General features: G+C 38.8%; 1 protein-coding gene and 1 non-coding gene across 11 annotated transcripts in view; one reads left to right on the top strand and one right to left on the bottom strand.

The window, feature by feature from the left end:
* The window catches only part of LOC118637731 (SLAM family member 6-like), a 42,656-nt gene extending 23,120 nt beyond the window's left edge, over positions 1-19,536 (bottom strand). For 8 of the 10 annotated variants that reach the window (XM_036273284.1, XM_036273282.1, XM_036273286.1 and 5 more), the window contains exons 1-2: positions 19,374-19,536; positions 12,205-12,382 (exon numbers count right to left, since the gene is read on the bottom strand). In XM_036273284.1, coding sequence (XP_036129177.1) covers positions 12,205-12,304 — 100 coding nt within the window. In that variant the 5' untranslated portion in view covers positions 12,305-12,382; positions 19,374-19,536. The remainder of the gene's footprint in view (positions 1-12,204; positions 12,383-19,373) is intronic. The other 2 variants (XM_036273279.1, XM_036273278.1) reach the window with 2 other exon arrangements.
* Positions 10,326-10,432, top strand: LOC118638097. Its single transcript, XR_004961054.1, has one exon. It is a non-coding gene; the product is annotated as a U6 spliceosomal RNA (small nuclear RNA).
* Positions 19,537-21,712: the final 2,176 nt, after the last annotated feature.

The following is a 21,712-nucleotide window of genomic DNA, read 5'->3' on the forward strand; positions in this document are numbered from 1 at the left end:
AATATAGGAGCACCAAAATATATTAAAAATCTTCTGGAGGACTTCCAAGGAAAAATCGACAACAATACAATCATAGCAGGGGACTTCAACACCCCGTTGACAGCATTGGATAGATCCTCGAGGCAAAAAATTAGCAAGGAAACAGAGACTCTAAATGAAGCACTAGACCAAATGGATTTAATAGATATATACAGAGAATTACACCCCAAAACTACAGAATACACATTCTTCTCAAGTGCACATGGGACATTCTCAAAGATAGACCACATGATAGGACACAAACTAAATCTCTACAAGTTCAAGAAGATTGAAATCATATCAAGCATCTTCTCAGATCACAATGGCATGAAACTAGAAATCAATTGCAACAAGAACATGCAAAGACATTTCAACACATGGAGGCTAAATAGCATGTTATTAAACAATGAATGGGTCACCGAGGAGATCAAGGAAGAAATTAAAAACTTCCTGGAAACCAATGAAAATGAACACACAACAACACAAAATCTATGGGATGCAGCGAAAGCAGTTGTGGGAGGGAAGTTCATAGCACTACAGGCCTACTTCAAAAAACAAGAAAAATTTCTAATTGACTGTCTAACCTCACAACTTAAAGAATTAGAAAGCAAACAAAACGAAAACCCCAGAGCAAGTAGAAGGAAGGAAATAGTAAAGATCAGAGCAGAAATAAATGACATAGAGACCAAAAAAACAATTCAAAGGATCAATGAAACAAAGAGCTGGTTTTTCGAAAAGATAAACAAGATTGATGGACCCTTAGCGACACTCACCAAGAAACAAAGAGAGAGAACCCAAATACACAAAATCAGAAATGAAAGAGGAGAAGTAACAACCAACACCACGGAAATACAAAAGATCATTAACAACTACTATGAACAACTATATGGCAACAAATTCGACAATCTAAGTGAAATGGACAAATTTCTAGAAACACAGTCTCCCAAATCTATTCCCGAAGAGATAGAAAACTTGAACAGACCAATAACAACTAAGGAAATTGAAGAGGTAATCAAGACTCTCCCAGCAAACAAAAGCCCAGGCCCAGATGGCTTCACAGGGGAGTTTTACCGAACATTCAAAAAAGAACTAACACCCATTCTCCTCAAACTATTTCAAAAAATTCAAGAAGAAGGAAGACTTCCAAACACATTCTATGAGGCCAGCATAATTCTAATTCCAAAACCAGAAAAAGACACTACGAAGAAAGAAAACTGCAGGCCAATATCCCTGATGAACATAGACGCCAAAATACTGAACAAAATATTAGCAAATCGGATCCAGAAATACATCAAAAAAATTATTCACCATGACCAAGTGGGATTCATTCCAGGGATGCAAGGCTGGTACAATATTCGCAAATCAATAAACGTGATACACCACATAAACAAAATGAAGAATAAAAACCACATGATGATATCAATAGATGCTGAAAAAGCATTCGACAAAATCTAGCATCCATTTCTGATAAAAACGCTCAGCAATGTAGGAATACAGGGATCATATCTCGACATAATAAAGGCCATATATGAAAGACCTACAGCCAACATCATACTCAATGGACAGAAACTAAAACATTTCCATTAACAACAGGAACAAGACAGGGATGTCCAGTTTCGCCACTCTTATTTAACATTGTACTGGAAGTCTTAGCCACAGCAATCAGACATGAAGAAAAAATAAAAGGGATCCAAATTGGAAAGGAGGAAGTGAAACTGTCATTATTTGCAGATGACATGATATTATACATAGAAATCCCTAAAGACTCCATCAAAAATCTACTAGACTTAATCAATGAATTTGGCAAAGTAGCAGGGTACAAAATTAACGTCAAGAAATCGACGGCATTCTTGTACACCAATGATGAACTCACAGAAAGAGAAACTGAAAAAACAATCCCATTTACCATTGCACCAAAAAAATTACGATACCTAGGAATAAACTTAACCAAAGAAGTAAAGGACTTATTTGCAGAAAACTACAGGTCATTGAAAAAAGAAATAGAGGAAGATATAAAAAAGTGGAAGCACATACCCTGTTCATGGATTGGAAGAATTAATATCATTAAAATGTCCATACTACCCAAAGCCATCTATAGATTCAATGCAATCCCCATCAAAATACCAATGACATATTTCATAGAACTAGAACAAATACTTCAAAAGTTCATATGGAACCAAAAAAGACCCCGAATAGCCACAGCAATCTTGAAAAAAAAAGAACAAAGTAGGTGGGATCACAATATCAGATATCAGGTTATACTACAAAGTGACTGTAACCAAAACAGCCTGGTACTGGCATAAGAACAGGCATATAGACCAGTGGAACAGAACTGAAATCCCAGAAATGAACCCAAGGCCATACACTCAATTAATATTTGACAAAGGTGGCAAGAGCATACAGTGGAGTAAAGACAGCCTCTTTAATAAATGGTGTTGGGAAAATTGGACAGCAACATGCAAAAACATGAGACTAGACCATCAACTTACACCATACACAAAAATAAACTCAAAATGGATAAAAGACTTAAATGTGACCCGTGAATCCATAAAAATTCTAGAAGAAAATGTAGGCAACAAAACTTCGGACATCATACGGAGCAGAATTTTCACTGATACATCACCTAAGGCAACAGAAATAAAGGAGAAAATGAACACATGGGACTACATCAAACTCAAAAGCTTCTGCACAGCAAAAGAAACAATCATCAAAATGGAAAGGCAACCCACTGTATGGGAGAACATCATTGCCAATGATGTATCAGATAAGAGTTAATTTCCAATATATATAGAGTGCTCATACAACTCCACAAAAGGAAGACAAAGAACCCAATTAAAAAATGGGCAGAGGAGCTGAATAGACACCTCTCCAAACAGGACATACAAATGGCCAAGAGACATATGAAGAAATGCTCAACATCACTAATCATCAGAGAGATGCAAATTAAAACAACAATGAGGTATCACCTCACACCTGTCAGAATGGCCGCCATCAACAAATCATCAAACAACAAGTGTTGGCAAGGGTGTGGAGAAAAGGGGACTCTAATACACTGCTGGTGGGAATGCAGACTGGTGCAGCCGCTATGAAAAACAATATGGTGCTACCTCAAAAAATTAAAAATTGAACTCCCATTTGACCCAGTGGTCCCACTGCTGGGAATATACCCTAAGAAGCCTGAAACACCAATCAGGAAGAATATATATACCCCCATGTTCATAGCAGCACTATTTACAATAGCTAAGATCTGGAAACAGCCCAAGTGTCCACCAGTAGACGAATGGATAAAAAAGCTGTGGTACATATACACAATGGAGTACTATGCAGCGGTAAGAAAGAAAGATCTCTTATCCTTTGAGACGACATGGAGGGACCTGGAAAATATTATCCTAAGTGAAAGAAGCCAAGCAGAAAAAGACAAATACCACATGATCTCACTTATATACAGAATATAATGAACATAACAGTCTGAGGAATACAGTAGACCCAGAAACATGGAAGTAGGGCACAGACTGACATACCTCAGAAGAGGGGGTGGGGTGGGGTGGGCAGAGATAAACCACAGAACTTATATGCATGTATGAATGACCAATGGACATGGACAACTAAGCCGGGGATGGGGCAGAGGTGGGGTGGGGTGGGGTGTGCCAATGTTGTAAAAAGGTAAAATATCTGTAACAAAAAAATAAGTAAAGAGTTTTTCATCTTGTAAAAAAAAAAAAAAAGACACAGAGTAGCTGACTGGATAAGAAAGCATGACTCACATATATGTTGTTTACAAGAGACCCACCTCACAACAAAAGACTCACATAGGTTGAAAGTGACAAAGTGATGGAATAAAATCTTTCAAGTAAACAAAAAGGAAAAAAAGCTGGGGTAGTAATACTCATATCTGATAAAGTTGATTTCAGAATGAAGGCCATAACTAGAGACAAGAAGGCCGCTACATTATATTGAAAGGATCTATCCAACAGGAAAATATAATTCTGGTAAACATATATGCACCCAATTTAGAAGCACCAACATATATTAAAAATCTTTTGGAGGACTTCAAAGGAGAAATCAATAGCATACAATCATAGCAGGGGACTTCAATACCCTGCTGACATCACTGGACAAATCTTCTAGACAAGAAATTAACTAGAAAACACAGACTCTAAAGGAAATGCTAGATCAAAAAGATTTAATAGATACCCACAGAGAATTACACCTCAAAACTGCAGAATTCACATTCTTCTCAAGTGCATATGGGATATTCTCAAAGATAGACCACATGTTAGGGGGCAAAATAAGTCTCTACAATTTCAAAAAGATTGAAATCATATCAATCATCTTCTCAGATCACAATGGCATGAAACTAGAAATCAACTGCAACAAGAACATGCACAGACATTTGAAAATATGGAGGCTAAATAGCATGTTACTGAACAATGAATGGGTTATGATGGAGATCAAGGAAAAAATTAAAAACGTCTTGAAAACCAATGTAAATGAACACACAACAACACAAAATCTATCGGATGCAGCGAAAGCAGTTCTGAGAGGGGAGTACATAGCACTATAGGCCTACCTCAAGAAGCAAGAAAAATTTCTAATAGACTATCTAATCTCATAACTCAAAGAACTAGAAAACAAACAAAAAGAAAGTCCCAGAGCAAGTAGAAGGAGGAAAATAGTAAAGATCGGAGCAGAAATAAATGACATGGAGACCAAAAATCAATTCAGAGGATCAATAAAACAAAGAACTGGTTCTTTGAAAATATAAACAAGATTGATGGACCCTTAGCTAGACTCACCAAGAAACCAAGAGAGAGAACCCAAATACAGAAAATCAGAAATGAAACATGAGAAATAATAACTGACACCAAAGAAATACAAAGGATCATTGACAAATATGAACAATTATATGGCAACAAATTCGACAATCTAAGTGAAATGGACAAATTTCTAGAAACACGTAGTCTCCCAAAACTGGACTGGGAAGAGATAGAAAACTTGAACAAACCAATAACAACAAAAAAAATTGAAGGTGTAATCAAGACTCTCTCAGCAAACAAAAGCCTAAACCCGGACGGCTTCACGGGAATATTTTACCGAACAGTCAAAGAAGAACTAATACCCATTCTCCTCAAACTATTTCAAAAAATTCAAGAAGAAGGAAGACTTTCAAACTCGTTTTATGAGGCCAGCATAATTCTAATTCCACAGTCAGAAATAGACACTACAAAGAAAGAGAACTACAGACCCATATCCCTGATGAACATAGATGCCAAAATCCTGAACCAAATACTAGCAAATCGGATCCAGCAATACACCAAAAAAAATTATTCACCATGACCAAGTGGGATTCATCCCGGGATGCAAGGCTGATACAGTATTCACAAATCAGTAAATGTGATATACCACATAAACAAAATAAAAGATAAAAATCATACGATCATATCAATAGACACTGAAAAAGCATTCAACAAAATCTAGCACCCATTTCTGATAAAAACGCTCAGCAATCTGGGAATGGAGGGATTATATCTCGACATAATAAAGGCCATATATGAAACAACTACAGCCAACATTATACTCAATGGGTAAAAACTAAAAGCATTTCCCTTAAGAACAGGAACAAAACAAGAATGCCGACTTCCGGTCAAGATGGCGGCATAGGTAAACATGGTATCGCGTCCTCCCACAACCACATCAAAGTTACAACTAAACTACAGAACAAACATCATACAAAACCGCCTGAAATCAAGCTGAATGGAAGTCCTACAACTACGGAATTTAAAAAAGCAGCCACACCCAGACTGGTAGGAGGGGCGGCGGCGCGAGGGGAGGCAGCAGCAGCGGTGGCTGTGGCGGCGCGACGGGCTGGTCCCACACCCAAGTGTGGCGGATAAAAATCAGGAGGCTCCCACGGCTGGGAAGGTCCTTCCTGAGGACTGAGGGGTCCCTGTCCCACACCAGGTGCCCCACTCAGGGTTCCAGTGCCAGGAAGAGAAGTCGCCATAACTTCTGGCTGGAAAAACCAGCGGAAACTGAGGCTCAGGGAAGCTGAAGCGGCTGGAGCCCCAGGCAGCTCCCTAAAGGGCCCGTGCACGGACTTATCAGTCTCTCTCCCTCTAAGCTTGGAGGGGAGGCAGCTCGAGGGGCGCCAGGGACATACAGGGAAGAACTGAGCTGTTTGGCACTGGAGCGAGGGCTGGAGAGGGGGCTTTCTCGGGGACAAACGTGCTCTAAGAGGCCTTTGTTCCTTTGGTGAGCCCTTCCCTGGGGCGGCAGACAGTCTCCATATCTGGGACTCTAGCAACCTGGCTCACACTGGGAGCCCCGCCCTGCTGACTCCCTGAGGCTCCACCCTGCCCCGCCCCACCCAACTTTCAAGCCCACCCAAGCTGTTGCCACTTGCTTAACCATAGGATTGGCCTGTCTTGGATCCTGCTTCAGGTTATTCCTAAATTCTTTGAAACGAGCAGCATTGGGTCTCAGCGAGCCCCATACCTCTCATTAAGTAACACACTGAAACAAACACAGGGAGGCAGCCAAAATGAGGAGACAAAGAAACAGGTCCCAAATGAAAGAACAGAACAAAACCCCAATAAAAGAACTAAGCGAAAGGGAGATAAGCAACCTAACAGATACTGAGTTCAAAATACTGCTTATAAGGATGCTCGATGAACTTAGTGAGAACCTCAGTGAACTTAGGGAGGGCCTCAAGAGCATAAAAAAGGACCAGTTAGAAATCATGGATACACAGTTAGAATTGAAGGAGGCATTAACTGAACTAAATAATAATTTACACAGCTTCAATAATAGAGTACATAAATCCAAGGAGCAAACCATCGATTTGGAATATAAGGAAGCAAAAAATGCCCAATCAGAACAGCAAAAAGAAAAAAGAATTCAAAAAAATGAGGATAGTGTAAGGAGCCTCTGGGACAACTTCAAGCATGCCAACATTCGCATCTTGGGGGTGCCGGAAGGAGAAGAGAGGGAACAAGAAATTGAAAACCTGTTTGAAACAATAATGGCAGAAAACTTTCCTAACTTGGTGAAGGAAACAGACATAAAAGTCCAGGAGGCCCAGAGAGTCCCAAACAAGATGAACCCCAAGAGGCCCACACCAAGACACATCATCATCAAAATGCAAAAGGTTCAAGACAAAGAGAGAATCTTAAAAGCAGCAAGAGAAAGGCAGCTAGTTACCTACAAGGGAGTTCTCATTAGGCTATCAGCTGATTTCTCAAAAGAAACTTTGCAGGCCAGAAGGGAGTGGCAAGAAACATTCAGAGTGATGAAAACCAAGAACCTACAACCAAAATTACTCTATCCTGCAAAGCTGTCATTTAGAATCGAAGGACATATAAAACCTTTCCCAGACAAGAAAAAGCTAAAGGAGTTCATCACTACCAAACCGTTATTATATGAAATGATGAAGGGTCTTTTTGAAGAAAAAGATAAAATGTATGAACAAACAAAATGGCAATGAATACATATCTATCAACAATGGAATCTACAAATAAAATGAATAGGTAGAACAGAAACAATCTCATAGATAACAGAGAACATTTTGTTGGTTGCCAGTTGGGAAGGGGGTTGAGGGAATGGGTGAAAAAGGTGAAGGGATTAAGAAGCACAAATTCATTGCTAGACTGACAAACCTCAAAGGGAAAGGGGTTTGGGGGGGTGGGAAGAAATAAACCAAAAAACTCATATGCATAACCAATGGACACAGACAGTAGTGTGGGAAAAGGTGGGAGGGGGGCGGGAGTGGGGAGGAGGGGGTCAATGGGGGAAAAATGTGGAACATCTGTAATACATTTTACATCCAACAATAAAGATTCAGAAAAAAAAAAAATAAATAAAATAAATGTAGAAAATGGAAAAAAAAAAAAAAAAGAATGGCCACTTTCGCCACGCTTATTTAACATAGTACTGGAAGTCTTAGCCACAGCAATCAGACATGAGGAAAAATAAAAGGGATCCAAATTGGAAAGGAGGAAGTGAAACTGTCATTATTTGAAGATGACATGATACTATACATAGAAAACCCCAAAGACTCCATCAAAAATTTACTAGACTTAATAAATGAATCTGGCAAAGTAGCAGGATATAAAATTAATGTCAAGAAATCGATGGCATTCTTATACACCAATGATGAACTCACAGAAGGAGAAACTGAAAAAACAATCCCATTTACCATCGCAGCAAAAATATTAAGATACCTAGGAATAAACCTAACCATAGAAATAAAGGACCTATTTGCAGAAACTACAGGTCATTGAAAAAAGAAATAGAGGAAGATATAAAAAAGTGGAAGCACATACCTTGTTCATGGATTGGAAGAATTAACATCATTAAAATGTCCATACTACCCAAAGCAATCTGTAAATTCAATGCAATCCCCATCAAAATACCAATGACATATTTCACAGAACTAGAACAAATACTTCAAAAGTTCATATGGAACCAAAAAAGACCTCAAATAACCACAGCAGTCTTGAGAAAGAAAAACAAAGTTGGAGGGATCACATTACCCGATTTCAGGTTATACTACAAAGCCACTGTAATCAAAACTGTCTGGTAATGGCACATGAACAGGCATGTATACCAGTGGAACAGAACAGAGAACCCAGAAATGGTCCCAAGGCAATATGCTCAATTAATATTTGACAAAGGGGGCAAGAGCATACAGTGGAGTAAAAACAGCCTTTCTAATAAATGGTGTTGGAAAAATTGGACAGCTACATGCAAAAAAATGAAACTAGACCATCAACTTACACCCTACACAAGAATAAACTCAAAATGGATAAAAGACTTAAATGTGACTCATGAATCCATAAAAATCCTAGAAGAAAATGTAAGCCTCAAATTTTAGACATCATATGCAGCAGAATTTTCACCAATACATCACCTAAGGCAACAGAAACAAAGGAGAATGTGAACACATGGATCTACATCAAACTAAAAGTCTTCTGCACAGCAAAAGATACAATCATCGAAATGGAAAGGCAACCCACTCTATGGGAGAGCATAATTGCCCAGGATATAGCAGATAAGGGGTTAATTTCCAATATATAGAGAGTGTTCATACAACTCAACAAAAGGAAGAGAAAGAACCCAATTAAAAAATGGAAAGAAGAACTAAATAGACACCTCTCCAAACAGGCCATTCAAATGGCTAAGAGACATATGAAGAAATGCTCAACATCACTAAACATCAGAGAGATGCAAATTCAGACAACAATGAGGTATCACCTCAGACCTGTCAGAATGCCCACCATCAACAAATCATCAAACAACAAGTGTTGGCAAGGGTGTGGAGAAAAGGGGATTCTAGTACACTGCTGGTGGGAATGCAGACTAGTGCAGCCACTATGGAAAACACTATGGTGTTACCGCAAAAAATTAAAAATTGAACTCCCATTTGACCCAGTGATCCCACTTTTAGAAATATACCTTAAGAAGCCTGAAACACCAATCAGAAAGAATATATGTACCCCCATGTTTGTAGCAGCACTATTTACAGTAGCTAAGATCTGGAAACAGCCCAAGTGTCCATCAGTAGACGAATGGATAAAAAAGCAGTGGTACATATACACAATGGAGTACTATACAGCTGTAAGAAAGAAAGATCTCTTATTTTTTGAGACTACATGGAGGGACCTGGAAAGTATCATCCTAAGCAAAACAAGCCAAACAGAGAAAGACAAGTATCATATGATCTTACTTATTTGTGGAATATAATGAACATAACAGTCTGAGGAATGGGATTGTCCCAGAGACTTGGAAGTGGGATATGGAATGACAATCCCCAGAAGAGTGGGTGGTGGGGAAGAGATAAACCACATAATTGATATGCATGAATCAATGGACATGGACAACAAAGTTGGGGATAGGTCAGGGAGGGAGGGGGATGGGTGAATCAGTGGGGGGGAAAGGAGAAATGTTTGTAACAAAAATAAATTAATTATTTTAAAAAAAAGATATATCAAAAATCGAAGAAAACAAAAGAAAGCATGGGTGATTGGTAAGTAGATAATGCTGCTCAGGGGAAAGTCTTTGGATTACAATCCCTTAGCAGAGGAGCTTGCAGGTTTTCACTCAAAACCTCAGAATCATTTGCTAGCCCACATGTACTGGCTCCGCCTTCATTCCCAACCATTGTTTTCTCCTGGACAGCAGAATACTTACCTGTGTCCTCTTCTTGCAAACACATTCAGAGAATTGTTTCCCATTTTTCCATCCCTCTAGCCCCAATGTGATTTAAGTCCCACAAAATCTAGAACATTGCTACTCAAAGTGTGGGCCATGTGCTCACTTCGGCAGCACGTATACTAAAATTGGAACGATACAGAGAAGATTAGCATGGCCCCTGTGCAAGGATGACATGCAAATTCGTGACGCATTCCATATAAGAAAAAAAACAAAAAACAAACAAAAAACAAAGTGAGGTCCATGGAGTAGCATTGAGGTTACCTGGAGGCTTGTTATAAATGCAGAATCTTAGCCTCAGAATTAGCATTATACGTAATAAGATTTCCTAGTAATTTGTATGCATGTTAACTAACATTTGATAACCTCCCATCTAGAAAGAATGACTGAGAGACAAATGAGACTCATTTGCCCAGAGCATGAGGATGCCTGATTCTGATTATACCTATTGGGATTATTTCTCAACACGTTCATCTTTCCAGCTAAATTTTCTAAAAGAATCAAGTTATGGTGTTTAAACCACTCAAGAGAATGTGAGCATCCTCATGTTCCTTCATGCTTGTTTTCAAGACTGATTTTATTAAATTCAACATCCTCTCCATGTCTGCTTCCTGTCCCCCACCCCCAACTTTGACACTTTCTTTGCTACTCTGAAATTTCACTGTCCCACCCTGCACCATCCTCTTTCCTTCTTATCATTTATCACTATACAATGTATTATTTCACTTATTTATCTTGTTTACTGTCAGTCTCCCCTGCCAAATGTTAACTTCATGAAGGCAGAAATTATTGCCTGCTTTGTTCATGATGTATCACCAAAAACCAGAACAGTGCCAGGCATTCTGTAAGTACTTAATGAATATTTATAGAATGACTTAATGAATTCACCTTTCCCCTCATTTCCACTGCCAGTTAATTCTACATTTGTGGTGATTCTTGCTTTTGTCCTTTTTTCTCTTAAGCTGCTGCCATGTTTGTTCAACTCTCATGGTTTCTCAGAACTATTACAAGGGCCTGCCACCTGCTAGCTAATAAAATCTGGCAAGTTATTTAAATCATCATAGTTCCTCATGTAAAAATGGAGATAATAATAGTACAGACTCATAAGACTGTCATGGGGTTTAGGCACATATATAATGCGTGTATAGTGCTTGGCCCAGTGGTCAAGCAGAATAGATACTCAGAGAATATTAACTAGTTATCTCTACCCTGGGCTAGTTCTGGCTTAGCTTTCCTGTCTTGTCTTCTGCCCCATATGTCCCTGAATCCTACACTTTGGCTCCAATGAATCACTTGAGGCTATCCAAATATGACATACAACTTTATCTTTTATACATAATAAATAGCAGGAGATGAAAAGCAGGCATGATCAGCTAGCTATTTCTTTTTCTCTGCCATATAAAGTATTGCTGGACCAAGGAAGAGAGAGCTGGAGAACTCTCTCTCTTTTAAAAAAAAAAAATATAGTAAACAGAAACTAAGATGACTATTTCTAGTGTTTTTTGTTGGGCCTAGAAATATTGGCTAAACTGATTCATAGATTTTCAATATTTTATATGAGAATATTGAGGTCCAGGAAGAATAAGGAATGTACCTGATGTTACACAGCAAGACAGTAGCTAATTGGGCAAAATTATTTATTTTCCTAATCTTAGTGCTTCTTATTCTACACCATGCTGGCGATAAACCCTGAAGAGTCTTGTCTTAGAAAAGCTCATTTCCCATACCCCTGAAGACAATTACCTTAGATGCAGCAGACACAATTTGAGATGGTAACTAAACCATTTTGCTAAGTTGAGAGGAGGTGTTGTGGCGCGAGAGAACCGAGATAGTAGCTTATCAAGCAGATCCGTGAGCCCCTCACAGATCTTTCACGGAGACACAGGCAGACGCCTCTACATAGGTGATAGAGATTGAACAAGCTGTAAAAAACCAGGGAGTTACTCGGTGACTACATGGGTTTGTACAGGCATTTACCTGGGTGAAGGCCGACGACCAGCGTGAGAAACTGCAACAGCGAGATCATGCTCCTCGAATGAGAGACTGGTGCTGGAGACTTCATTTCAGCGAACTTCATTCTGAGGTCATTTGAAAGGGCTTCTTACTGAAACTTCTTCTTCCTTTTCCTCTTAGAGGTGTGGTAAGTTTGTTCAGGCTAAACCAACAGTCTTAATTCTATTATTATTCTACTTACTACTTTTTTCTGAGCAAAGTACCAAAACCTTAAGAGTGCAGTATGATTTGAATTTTTTTGCTTTCCATCTATATGCTTTTAAAACATTTTTTATTGTGAAAAAATAACCAAAATACACTGTGATTGCATAACCTAAATTTTAGTGTTTTTATCTATATAATTCAGTGGCATTAACTATATTCACATGTTGTACAACCACCAACTTAACCAATTTCCAAAGTGTTTTCATTACCTGAGATAGTATTATGATTTATAAGAATATTCTCAAGTATATTTGGACTTGGGGGTTGAGGAATAGTGGTGGAATAAATGAAAGCTACACAGACCATCTTCCAGGACCAAACTGTAATTACAACTAAAACAAACACAAGACATCTGGAAGAACCAACTGATGAGCAGCTGGAGAGAACCCTTATAACCAGGGATGTAAATAGGATCCCAAATTGAGACTGATAGGAGGTGTGGAGGCATGAGAGGGCTAGGTGGGTTCCTATAGACAGCAGCTCTGGGCTTTCTGCTATGAAAAGCTTCCTCTGAGAAGTTGGGGGTTTAAACCACAAGCCGGCTCCCCAGCACAGAGTGGTGGAACAGGGAAAGGTGCCCACATAATGCCTGCTTGAGAAAATCACCAGAGCAGAGGTTCTTTCTGGCAAGGAGAGGCGATGTGAACATCAGCACTTTCCTGAAGGGCGGGGCACTAAATTACAGCTGCAGCCACTCACCTTGGGCTCTGGCAGAGGAGGTCAAACTGGACTGGAGCTGCATGAGGAGAGCCAGGGGTTCATGGCTTTGGGGAGAGAGCTGGGAAGGAGGTCATCAGGAGCCCTATGCTGTCACTCCCCCACATGGCAGTAGCTATATTTCACAAGTATCTCCTTCACATCAGAGTGACCTTAGGGAGAAGCAACTGCCCCTCCCTTAAAAATTTAGCCCTACCCAGCTAGGAGAAGCACAGTCCAAGGCATATTAACTGCCAGAGACTATCAGCCAGACTGCAGGCAAAGACAAAGTTCTGGGCACTCTGACACTTAGGCCTGGCTCATGGCCATTGGTCATTGGGTTTTTAGGATCTGGGGTCAGAGATGAGAAGGTTGCTGCCTGGGCTCCAGTGCTGAGTCATTAACTCCTGCTGCAGAAAACATTTTCTTCTCAGAGCAGCTTCAGCCTGGAGGAAAGCAATTGCCCCACCTGCTGGAAATCTTCTTACTCTACCCACCTGAGGGATTTTTTATTCAGCTGAGGGCTTCAAACTGGGGCATATTAAGTAACAGAGGCTAAAAATTAGCCTTCAGGCAAAGGCTGTTGGATAATTTAATCTTTTCCTGGCCTGTGACTCTACCCAGCAAAGTAAGACTAGCCATTGGTGTTCAGTGTGGTCCCTTCCATACTCATCCAAACCAAAGAGAGGGAACCACAATCTGTGCAACATCAGTACTCACAGGGAGATTTTGGAAGGCTCCAAACTCTGCTGAGACATCCAAAATGGTAAAACAAAGAAACAAATCCCAAAGGAAACAACAAGAGAATTCTACAGAAGAATGGCTAAATGAAATGGAGAAAAGCAAGTTCTCAGATGCAGAATTCAGAGTAATGGTTATGAGAAAGCTCAACAACTTGAGTAAATATATAGAAACAATAAAAATCAACCACCTGGAAATGAAAAACAACAGAAGCAGAACTGAAGAATAACATACCAGAAATAAAGAACACATTGAAAGAAATATCCAGCAGATTAGAGGAAGCTTAAGATTGGATAAGTGAATTAGTAGACAGGGTAGAAAAAACAAACAAACACACATACACACACACACATCAGAGAACCAAAAAGAAAAATAATTGAAAAACAGAACAGTTTAAGAGAGCTGTAGGAAAACATGAAACATAACAACATCTACATTACTAAAAAAAAAGAAAGTGAGCAAGTGTTAGAGAATCTATTTGCAGAAATAACAGCAGAAAAAATTCCTAACTTGGTGAAGAAAAAAAGGCATAAGTTCAGGAAGCACAGAGAGCCACAAACAAGAAGAACTCAAAGAGGCCCACACCAAGAAACATCACAATTAAAATGCCAAAAATAAAAGACAAAGAAAAATCTTAAAGGTAGTGAGAGAATAGCAACAGGCTACCTATAAAGAAGTCCCCATAAGGCTCTCAGCTCATTTCTCAACAGAAACACTACAGGCCAGAGAAGAATGGCATGAAGTATTCAGGTAATGAAAAACAAGGATCTGAACACAAGACTACTCTATCCTACAAGGCTATCATTCAAAATAGAAGGTAAAATAAAGAGTTTCTCAGACAAAAAAAAGGCTAAGGGAATATATGAGCACTAACTCAGCATTGCAAGAACTGTTAAAAGAACTGCAGTTATAAGCAGAAGAAATATATAGAGAAACATAGGCATAATAAATAAAAATGGCAATAAATAAGTACATATCAATAATAACCTTAAATGTAAATGGATTAAATGCTCTAATCAAAAGACACAGAGTAGCTGAATGAATAAGTAAGCATCACTCATATATATGTTGTTTACAAGAGACCTACCTCACAACAAAGGACTCACACAGGTTGAAAGTAAAGGGAAATAAACATTTTTTTGAAGCAAATGGAAAAAAAAAAAAAAGCTGATGTGGCGCGGTGGTTGAGTATTGGCCCATGCATCAAGAGGTTGCCGTTTTGATTCTCAGTCAGGACACATGCCCAGGTTGTGAGCCAAATCCCAAGTGAGGGGCATGCAGGAGGCAGCCAACTGATGTTCTCTCTCACTGATGTTTCTATCTCTCTCTCCCTCTCTTTAAAATCAAAAAGAAAAAAAAGAAAAAACCTGGGGTAGCAATTCTCATATCTAATAAAATAGACTTCAAAATGAAGGCTATAACTAGAGACAAAGAAGGCCACTATGTTATATTAAAAGGATCTATCCAACAGGAGGATATAACCTTGGTAAATATATATATATGCCCAATACAGGAGCACCAAAATATATTTTAAAACTTCAGGAGTACTTCAAAGGAGGAATCAATAGCAATACAATCATAGCAGGGGGAATTCAACACCTCACTGACATCACTGTATAGATTCTTTAGACAAAAAAACTAACAAGGAAACAAAGTCCTTAAATGATGCATGAGATCAAATAAATTAATAAATATTTAGAGAGAATTACACCTCAAAATTGCAAAATACACTTTCTTCTCAAGTATACACAGGACATTCTCAAAGCAGACCACATGTTAGGACACAAACTAAGTCTCTATAAGTTCAAGGAGATTGAAATCATATCAAGCATTTTCTCAGATTACTATGGCATGAAACTAGAACTCAATTATAATAAAAACACTCAAAAACATTCAAACACATGGAGGCTAAATAGTATGTTATTAAACAATGAAAGCATTACAAAGGAGATCAAGGAAGAAATACAAAACTTCCTGGAAGTCAATGAAAATGAACACACAACAACATAAAATCTATGGGATGCATCAAAACAGTCCTGAGAGGGAAGTTCAATTTTTGTTTGTTTTGTTTTGTTTTTATCCTCACCCGAGGACATTTTTCCATTTATCGTACAGATAGAGTGGGAGGGAGAGAGAGGAAGAAAGACAGAGAGAGAGAGAGAAACATCAATGTGAAAGGGACACATCGAGTGGCTGCCACCCACACAACCAACCAGGGCCGGGGACAAACTGCAACAGAGGTAAATGCCCTTAGTGGGAACCGAACCCGGGTCTCTCCGGACCGCAGGCCACGCTCTAACCGCTGAGCCAAACCGGCCAGGGCAGGGAAGTTCAATTTTTAATAGTTTAATCCTAAAACTGAAAGAACTAGAAAGTAAACATAAAGAAAAACCCAGAGCAAGTAGAAGGAAAGAAATCATAAAGTTCAGAGTGGAAATAAATGGCATAAAGACTAAAAAAATAACAAAAAATTAATGAAACAAAAAACTGGTTCTTTGAAAAGATAAACAAGATTGATGAACCTTTAGCCAGAGTCATCAAGAAACAAAGAGGACCCAAATAAATAAAATCAGAACAAAAGAGGTGAAGTAAGACCTGACAACACAGAAATACGAAAGAGAAAAAAGTCAAATAAAGAAAATGAGAAATGAGCCCTGGCCATTTTGGCTCAGCAGTTAGAGTGTCGACCTGTGAACCAGAGTGTCCCAGGTTCAGTTTCTGCTAAGAGCACGTGCCTCAGTTGCAGTTTGTCCCCAGCCCCGGTTGGGGTCATGTAGGTGGCAACCAGTCAATGTGTCTCTCTCACATCGATGTTTTTTTCTCACTCTCTTCTTCCCTCTCTTCCTCCTGCTCTATTAAAAAAAACAACAAAAACAACAACAACAACAACAACAACAAAAAACCAAGAAAAAAAGAAAAGAAAATGAGAAATGAAACAGGAGAAGTAACAACCGATACCACAGAAACAAAGGATTATTAGAAAATACTGTGAACAATTATACGCCAACAAATTGGACAGCCAAGGTGAAACTGACAAATTCCTAAAATTACACAGTCTCCCAAAACTGAACCAGGAAGAGACAGAAAACTTGAACAGATCAATAACAACTAAAGAAATTGAAGCTGTAATCAATAAACTTCCAGCAACAAAAGCCCAGGTCCAGACAGCTTTACAGGGGAGTTTTACTGAACATTCAAAGAAGAACTAATACCCATTCTCTTCCAACTATTCCAAAAAATTCAAGAGGAAAGAATTCCAAGCTCTTTTCATGAGGCCAGAATAATCCTAATTCCAAAACCAGATAAAGATACTATTAAGAAAGAAAACTACAGACAAATATCTCTGATGAACATAGATGTCAAAATCCTCAACAAAATATTACCAAATTGGATCCAGCTATATATTAAAAAATTATTCACCATGCCCAAGTCAAATTCATTCCAGAGATTCAAGGCTGGTACAATATTCACAAATCAATAAATGTAATACGCTACATAAGCAAAATGAAAGATAAAAATCATGTGATCATATCAGTAGATGCTGTAAAAGCACTTGACAATACCCAGCACCCATTTCTGATAAAAACTCTCAGCAAAGTGTAAATAGAGGAATCATACCTCAACATAATAAAGGCCATATATGAAAAACCTATGGTCAACATCAATTCAATGGGCAAAAACTAAAAGCATTTCCCTTAAGAACAGGAACAAGACAGGGATGCCCACTGTCACCACTCTTATTTAACATAGTACTAGAAGTATTAGCCGAAGCAATTAGACAAGAAGAAAAAATAAAGGGATCCAAATTGGAAAGGTGGAAGTGAAACTGTCATTATTTGCAGATGATGTGATATTGTACATAGTAAACCCTAAAGACTCCATCAAAAATCTACTAAATTTAATAAATGAACTTAGCAAAGTAGCAGGATACAAAATTAACATCCATAAATCAATGGCATTCTTGTACACTAAAAGAACACTCAGAAAGGGTAACAAACAAACTAAATAACAATCTCATTTATTATTGCAGTAAAAAACAAAACAAAAACAAAACAAAACATACTTAGGAATAAACATAACCCAGGAGGTAAAAGGCCTGTTCTCAGAAAACTACAGATAGTAGGTGGGGAAAGCAGGAGGGAAGTGGGAGTGGGGAGGAGGGGGTTAAATGGGAGAAAAGGGGGGGGGCATCTGTAATACTTTCAACAATAAAAAAAGTTTTTCTAGTTATAAACTTTCAATTTATGAACTATTATAAAGATATACATCAGAGAAGTTAATTGATTCTTTCTGCCATGAGATGACACTATCATATTTGTGTTTTGGAAAGATTACTCTGGCTGTGGTGTAGAGAATGGATTGGACTGGAGCAAGTTTGGCTGCAGGAGGTAAAGTGCTGTTGTCTATGTAAGAGATGGTGGTGGCTTAGATTGATGTAGCTACTGGTGGATGAAAGAAGAAAAGATGGACAGACCGTAAAACCATTCAGGAGTTGTGTTGGGGGTTTTCAAGACCACTTTCTGGTTTAGTGACTTGCTGGGAAACCTCATAGGATTCAGCTTATAGTCATATCCCTGGCTATGATTTATTACAGTGAATAGAAATAAAGTAAATTCAGCAAAAGGGACCCGGAGTGGTGTGCAGAAGAAATTAGATATAAGTTTCCCAGCGTCTTCTTCTAGTGGAGTCACACAGGATATGCTTAATTTCTCTAGCAACATGTCATGATAAGATGTGTGAAATGTTGTCTACTAAGGAAGCTTATCTGCACCTAGGATTCCAGGGTTTTTATTAACAGTCAGTAATGTATGTACTCTCTGTTTTGCATGTACCAAAATTTCAGAATCTCTGAGGGAAAGTAGATATTTATTACAAAACAAATTGTTTGTAAAAATAGTTTAAGTTCAGTGAACCACTCTTATCAGGGAATGATATAACTCTCCCAAACTCCAAGTTCCCAGGCACTAGTCAAGGGCCAACCTTGTAAGCATACCTTTCAAAGGATAGCAGTCTTAGACTTACAGTGTTAACTCTTCTCTGTGTTTTCTAACTCTTAACTATGTGTCCTGCACAGGAAATGAAGTTGATATATTTCCTCTGCATTTTACGCAAAGTTTGGAAACCTTTTAAGATAATATACTTTGGAGGAAATACCTTTGTTACTTAGATAGGTGCCAAAGGGTTGTCGCATTCCAGGTAAGCCAGTTAAAGGCTTTGCAAACTGTAATATATTCATTAATTAATCAAAATATTAAACATTGAGGACTTTCTCTGTAACTTGTACAGGGTCAGGCACTCTGGATACAAATGGTGAGCCAAACCAGACATAATCTGTACCCTGATGGAGCTCATAATCTAAAGGAGAAAGAAAGACACTTATAAAATAATCACAATAATATTTAAGGCATTTCAGGCAAAGGGAGAGTAAATTAAATAAAATATTCCAGAACCTCAGAGGACAATGAAAAAACACAATCAAAACCTGTTTTTACCTTCTCAAGTAGTTCCTGTATCAGCTTACAGAGTGTCTACACAGGGCTCTGAAATTCTTCCGGTTAGTGGTTCAATTTCAGTTAAACAACAACAACAAAAACAGATAAAAAGATGTAGCTGGGGAGCTGGGAGCCCAAGTACATCTGCAAAGAGTTGCTCAGAGCAGACCTTGCGCTTCTTTGATAAACAATGAGTAAAGGAAGTGGTTTCAGATCTAGATGTTTCCATTTGCTACCTTACATACCACCTCATAGCAAGTCACTTCCTCAGGGTTTTATGAAACATCTGGAGGCCCTGCACCCTCGTATCTGAGAGAACCACAGTCTCATTCTCTTCATTGAAAAGTCAGGTCTTTTGCCCAGCTGGTGTGGCTCAGTAGTTGAGTACTGACCCATGCACTAAGAGGTTGCCGGTTTGATTCCTGGTCAGGGCACATGCCCAGGTTGTGGGCCAAATCCCCAATGGGGGCATGCAGGAGGCAGCCAATCGATGTTCTCTTTCATTAATGCTTCTCTCTCTGTCTCTCCTTCTCCCTTCCTCTCTCTCTAAAATCAATAAAGTTAAAAAAAAAAAAAAGAAAAGAAAAGAAAAGTCAGGTCATTTTACCTTTCCTCTAGGTGGCTCTTTGGTTGACCCAGATTCTCCAATTCCCTAGACCCAGACTCTGAAAGTGGTTTCTAGGACATCTTTTCTTCTCCCTATATCTGGGTCCCAGTCCAAGTTCAGTTCAACAAATATTTATTAAGTTCTACTAGGCATTGGCTTGTGTGATGGGGTGCTAAGAATGAAAAGATGAATGGGACAAACTGGTCTGAAGGGAGATGGACCCCGAAGCACAGGTTTAAGGGCCCAATTTTTCTATTGATCAAGGCTGAACTCCCTGCCCTACTTCTATCATATGCTTCTGCTGTCTCTGGTTTCTTGTTTCTGGTATCTCCCTGTCTCTAGTTTTTTCATCCTCTTTCAGGGTGCTAGTTATCCCTCTCATGTCAGACTTCCATTTCCTTATTCGCTGCCTTATTACCCACAATCCCTTGGTCTCTCTCAGGGCCTGAGTTTTCAAATTACACAGAGCCCTTATCATGTTGTCGATAGAGCCTTTGCTGTTTCAGCTACTTACTGTATATCTTCTTTGTTTATGAAAAATGAAACAAAGACACAAAAAGAATATTATATTTTAAATATTTTTTGTGTGTTTACCACCTGAAATGGAGCCGGTAGTCTCATTTCTCAAGCACTCACAAGGTAAAATTTGTGGAAAATGCTTTGTTAATGAAAATTTACAAATGCATAGAATAAGTGATACCATGTAGAGAAGATAAGATACCTGTTATAAACATGCACCTATCTTCCGAAATTGATTTAGCAGCATTATCTACCAAAAAATATAAGCTTCATGTTCATAATAATTAATCCACTGAATTTTTTTTTTTTATCCTCACCCAAGGATATTTTTCCATTTTTTGTACAGATAGAGTGGAAGGGAGAGAGAGGAAGGGAGAGAGAGAGAGAAAGAAACATCGACGTGAAGGGACACATCGAGTGGCTGCCACCCGCACGACCAACCAGGGCCGGGGACAAACTGCAACCGAAGTACGTGCCCTTAGCGGGAACCGAACCCGGGTCTCTCCAGACCGCAGGCCGACGCTCTAACCGCTGAGCCAAACTGGCCAGGGCAATCCACTGAATTTTTTTTTTGACAATCTGAGGTTCATTTAGACACTGTGAACACAAAGAAGAGGAAGAAAAGTTTTTTTTCTTTAATTAATTAATTTATTTTTGTTACAGATGTTTCTCCTTTTCCCCCCACTGATTCCCCCATCCCCCTCCCTCCCTGCCCTGTCCCCAGCTTTGTTGTCCATGTCCATTGTTCATGCATACATGCATATAAGTTCTGTGGTTTATCTCTCCCCCTCTTTTGAGAATTGTCAGTCTGTACCCCACTTCCACGTATCTGGGACTATCCCATTCCTCAGACTGATATGTTCATTATATTCCACAAATAAGCGAGATCATATGATACTTGTCTTTCTCTGTTTGGCTTGTTTTGATTAGGATAATACTTTCTAGGTCCCTCCATGTAGTCTCAAAGGATAAGAGATCTTTCTTTCTTACAGCTGCATAGTACTCCATTGTGTATATGTACCACAGCTTTTTATCCATTCGTCTACTGATGGACACTTGGGCTGTTTCCAGATCTTAGCTATTGTAAATAGTGCAGCTATGAACGTGGGGGTACATATATTATTTCTGATTGGTGTTTTAGGCTTCTTAGGGTATATTCATAGAAGTGGGATCACTGGGTCAAATGGCAGTTCAATTTTTAATTTTTTGAGGT

Source organism: Molossus molossus, unplaced genomic scaffold (genome assembly GCF_014108415.1).
Source record: "Molossus molossus isolate mMolMol1 unplaced genomic scaffold, mMolMol1.p scaffold_m16_p_20, whole genome shotgun sequence".
In the NCBI taxonomy this organism is placed as follows: Eukaryota; Metazoa; Chordata; class Mammalia; order Chiroptera; family Molossidae; genus Molossus; species Molossus molossus.